At 34.8% G+C, this 4982-nt stretch overlaps 1 protein-coding gene across 1 annotated transcript; it reads right to left on the bottom strand.

Annotated features, from left to right (window-relative positions):
• Positions 1-1794: 1794 nt before the first annotated feature.
• LOC146906069 (uncharacterized) lies at positions 1795-2229 on the bottom strand. The gene has a single exon (XM_085730368.1). It carries the CDS (start codon positions 2152-2154, stop codon positions 1795-1797), a length of 360 nt encoding a protein of 119 aa, XP_085586494.1. The 5' UTR covers positions 2155-2229.
• Positions 2230-4982: the final 2753 nt, after the last annotated feature.

Raw genomic sequence — 4982 nt, 5'->3', positions numbered from 1 at the left:
AATAATTGTCTCAGAAGAGTCTGGTTGTTGTTGTCTATACCAAAATAGCCTACACACATATTTTTGAATAAACGGTGTTTTCGGAGCTTTCATTGGTGCTGCAGATTTTTCTGCAGAAGAGCGGCATCAGTTCTAAAAAATAATGCTGAGTAATGGTGTTGGGAGAGTCCGATTATTGGTGTCTATGCGGAGGCTAGCTTACACACATATTTTTGAATAATCTCAAAGTAGTTGTATACTGTCACGAATTGTGCCTTGGTGTTTTGTTTTCTGTCAGTATCTCATTGGTACGAAAACACATGGTTTGAGGGTTTTTTTTGAAGGAAATATGGTGTTGCTATACTTTGAGTTTGGGATGTGAGTCTATAACAGTGCAGAATTGCATGTTTAAATAATATTATGCAGGTTTCATTTAAGGTGTGGGTGGATAAAGACTTGTGCTAGTGTGTACATTGTCATTAGCAAGGTGACGGTTTGTTGATATTCCTCAAAATCCAATAGTGGCGAATATTATAACATTCAGAAATCAAACATGTGTTGTCTTTATTTCGTATTAATCTTTTGGGAATTGTGATAAGAGATATTGTAAGTAAATTTCCATTTTTAAAGAGATTTTAAGATCAAGGAATTGTGTGCAAATTGAATATGGAAGGTTTGTAGATTATTGTAAATAGAGTATTAAAAGAGATCAGTTCAGAAAATAGAGTATTACTGGAAGCTCCAATCTTCTCAGATTGCAACTCATCACCGCTAAGCACGACTTTCTCAATAAAACGTCTCGGACAGGTTGATTATTTTTTAGGTATTAAAGTGGAACGCTTAACTATGGGTCAATTCAGCTCTCTAAATACGAATATATTCATTATGTTGTAGTCAATAAGCTATTATATATAAGGATGGTTACATACAACCACCTTGCCTTGAAACCATATAAACAGATGGCAAAATTTTTACAAACATAAATCCAAGCTTAGTAAAATTTCTCCTTTCATCAACGGTGAACACCGTGAAACTTATTTAACCAGTATCGCCGAGATAGTAAGATGGAATGACCGTACACCCCTTGAAACCATATAAACAGATGGCAAAATTTTTACAAACATAAATCCAAGCTTAGTAAAATTTCTCCTTTCATCAACGGTAAACACCGTGAAACTTATTTAACCAGTATCGCCAAGATAGTAAGATGGAATGACCGTACACCAAGTTGTTTAAATCAATTATGGTTATATGTTTTTAACTAACTATAAAACACACTTCGAACACATTCAAACACACCAATATTATTTTCAGACTCAAATGGTCCTGCAAAAGTGTACTTAACTCACTCATAAAGAGTTGGAGATTTTCATTTGCCTTTATGAGAACAGGAGTTCTATTGTAAAACAACGCAGAAATTACATCAATAAGTTGCTACAAATGTTAAAAAAAAAAACGTTAAATAGACAGAGAGAATCACTAATGTCTTGTATAAAACAAATACCATAACTGATGAGAATGTAACTCCAATAAACCTCTTTCATACTACCATCTTAACATGCACTAACTACAGTTTTGAATTTGCTTGAAGTTGACTTTGTGGATCTATAATTCGAAAAGGATTCTTGTTAGGCAAGAGAATGTGACAGAAAAACACATAAAAAGAACAAAGACGCAAAATAAAAGTGAATGCCTAATTTTCAAAGGTGAAGCTATATCCATTGTGAAAATAAAAAGAAATAATCACAGAATCAAAATCAAGCATGTGAATTAACATAAATTCAAACAAGCTTATAGCTAGAGAAGAACTTACTTTCAAGAAGTTGAAACTAAACTTTCGACATAATTGTTTATAGAGAACCAACATATCTTTTTGCTAACCCTAGTTTTCACCACTCTATTATTTCTCCGATCATAGAGAATTGCTCGGTCTTGTTGGCTGTGTACAAATACCATTGTATCATCATTCTCATAAATATTGAAATGACCACATTGAAAGTTCATTTGAAGATTGTGATAGCTAAATTTAAGGAATTGAGTCCAAGAATTTTCATCTCCAAATTTTGTCATCTTCCATATAACAAAATCCGTTCCCTCAAACTCATGATAAAAACAAAGGGAATCCATTAAAGCACAAACACCTGGTAGTACACTTGACACCTTCACAGAATCCATTATAGGAGGCGAAAATTGTGTGTGTGTCTCCGTACCTAGGTCAAGTGAAATAATAGCAAATCGAGCATCAAGATTATTATTCCAAACAATGGCCAACCAATTAAAAGTGCAGTTCAAATGTACACCAGCATACATCCTGGTATGATCATAACAGTATGATTGTAGAAGCATGGCAAGGAAACTTTGAATCTTTCTCCAAATATTATTCCCGAAACTAAGAACTTGGACCTCCGTTGTCACATTACTACCTCTATTTAACGCAACAACTTTATAAGTATTAGTTGAATTGTTATAACCAAACTCAAACTTCCAATATTTCAATCCATTCATATCATCATGTAAATACCCGAACTTATCAGATATTGTTCTGGTGGCGGGGTTCCATAAACGAAGCCACGTCTCTTTACGTTGATCGTCATCATACCTGAGCAAGCAGACCAATCCATTGCAGGAACCAACAACTCTACGACAGTCCTTGTGGATCAATCGATAGTAAGGATCCTTAGGAAGGGTGACCGAGCGGTTATCTAGTAAACAGCTAACAGAAAAAGGTACGAAACTGCAATCACCATCCTGTATGGATTTCTTGAATGATACTAGATAGGATAGTGAGTTTCGTGCTGATCAATTACGATGCATTTTAACAAAATTAGGATCAGAGATAAGAGTGTTCCATGACTTACACACTTCATCTTCATCAATGGTTTCACTGGAAGCCATGATAGGATTTCACCGTTGAGATCATCAGGGAGGGTTACAGAAGGCGGCATGTTGGATTGACGGTGACGATGCCGCGTCATCGGTGGTTGGGTACCCATGTGAGCGGGTCTGATACGAAACCCTAACTTGGAGAACAAAATCTAATTCGGCTTATGATGAACGTTCTAAGAGGCCAACGACATGAACGTGTTGGGCTTTCTTACTTTAAAACTGGTTTTGGTTCACATTTTTAAAACATCTAATTTTTTTATTTATTTTTTTGATAAAGATCTCATATGATCTTATTTTAGCAATGATATTTTAACACAAAAAGTAGATATTTTTAACTAAACAACTGAGCTTAAGTGGTTAATGAACTTCACCAAAAGACGAATAGTTCAAAAGAACCAGAGGGTTAAAAAACAAAATAATTAGACATTTTTTTAAACAAAAAAGTTTAGATAAATTGAATTGCGGACTCATTAGGGTAAGGTAAGACTCAAAACTTACACCGACAACATAATTGAACTCGCAGGTACAGTTGTAAAATATGTGGATCCGACACAATATTCATGAGCCTTGTGGGTCACTACGTATAAATGGACTCAAATGGATCAATATATTTGCTAGACATCAAGTATTTCTCTTATTTTGAATGAAGTTTTTCATCATACCAACGGAGTATGAATGTCATACCCCATTTTGTGACCAATTTTTCCTATTTTTATCGTATTTTTAAAAGTCGGAAATTTTCGTCGCTTCAGACGAAATTTCGGCAGAGAGGTATTTTAAAATACCTCATTTTCGTTCCGAAGGGACTGTTTTAAGTGTTTTATTTTATTATTTTTATTTCACTCCTTTTATTATAATTTTACATCTTTTATTTTATTTATTAGCATTTTTATTTTAATTTTTTAATAGTCATTTTCGTTTTTTTATTATTTAATTATTAGTCTTTTTTTTAAAAGCTTTTTGTCCAAGTCTTTAGTGTCTTGCTGTCCATTTTCACATAGGATCCCTTGAGGGCATTTTGGTCCAATCCAGTTATCAGTCCAACCCTAGTTTGTCACAATATAAGCTAACATCAGATCAATCATTGGGGGAGGAATTTTAGGCTGCACAGAAATAGAGGCACAAATCCCCATACAAACACAAACAATTCAGAATTCAGCCACAATCCCAAATCAAACCCTAGTTTTTTCTGAAAAAACTCTCAAGATCATTCAAACAATCCAATACCAGTACGAAATTTTGAAAACATAAAACAGCCTCAAGTAACAAAAATCAAAATCCATCATCACAATAAACTTTAACACCAAATTCGAATCAAGCATCACCAACAATGGTCACAACTTTTTGAACCTAAAGAGCATAACAACACAAATCACCAATATTCACAAATTGCAACAAATCTATTTCCAAATCGCAGCTTACCAAGAACACAACCCTTTTTCGTTCAAAACCGAATCAAACCTTTGATTACAAACGGAACAGAACCGAAATCATCATCATTCATTTACAACAACAAATTTCGAGAAAAGAGTAAACTGAAAGTTTAAGAAGCGAACAAAACCAGAAGCAGATCCAAGAAAGGAGAGGAAGATCTGAAACATCCAAGCCTACACCGAAACGGAAACAGAAGAAGAGATAGAGTAGAGAATCGTTCCTTGTACCTTTCTTTCTTTTCATTTTGTTTGATTTATTTCTTAGATCTACAACCTTAACAACTTTTTTCGAAAAAATAGTAGTGTTTTTGAAATCAGAAGGAGGAGGGGGTTTTAGATTTTTAAAATGTTTTTAAAAAAGGGCGTTCTAGTTGAACTCCGGCGGCGGCGCCGCCACCCTAGGGTGGCCGACCACCGCGCCTGAGAATTGGAGAAGATGAACATTCATCTTCTGTTCATCTGTTTTTTTCAGAAATCTTTTGAGAGGGTTTTGTATTATAGAGAGAGCTACATCTTTTTTAGAGAGAGGGTGTTTGTTATGAAATGAAGAAAAAAATAACAGCCCAAGCTTTTATACCTCAGCCCAAAACCGAATCGGGTTTCATTCCCATAACCCAAACCCACTAACCCGCCAAGCTTAACCCAGCTGGTTTTCTCTCAACCCTACCCGTTTCAGACTGGGCT

Source organism: Medicago sativa, chromosome 7 (genome assembly GCF_051527215.1).
Source record: "Medicago sativa cultivar Bolivia chromosome 7, Bolivia_mono, whole genome shotgun sequence".
NCBI classification, from domain to species: domain Eukaryota; kingdom Viridiplantae; phylum Streptophyta; class Magnoliopsida; order Fabales; family Fabaceae; genus Medicago; species Medicago sativa.
The sequence above is the reverse complement of the archived record's forward strand: the minus strand, read 5'-3'. Positions and strand labels throughout refer to the sequence as shown.

What these genes read in the sequence shown, in the direction of transcription:
- LOC146906069 (XM_085730368.1), bottom strand. Translation starts at nt 2,154, where the DNA reads ATGGATTCTGTGAAGGTGTCAAGTGTACTACCAGGTGTTTGTGCTTTA.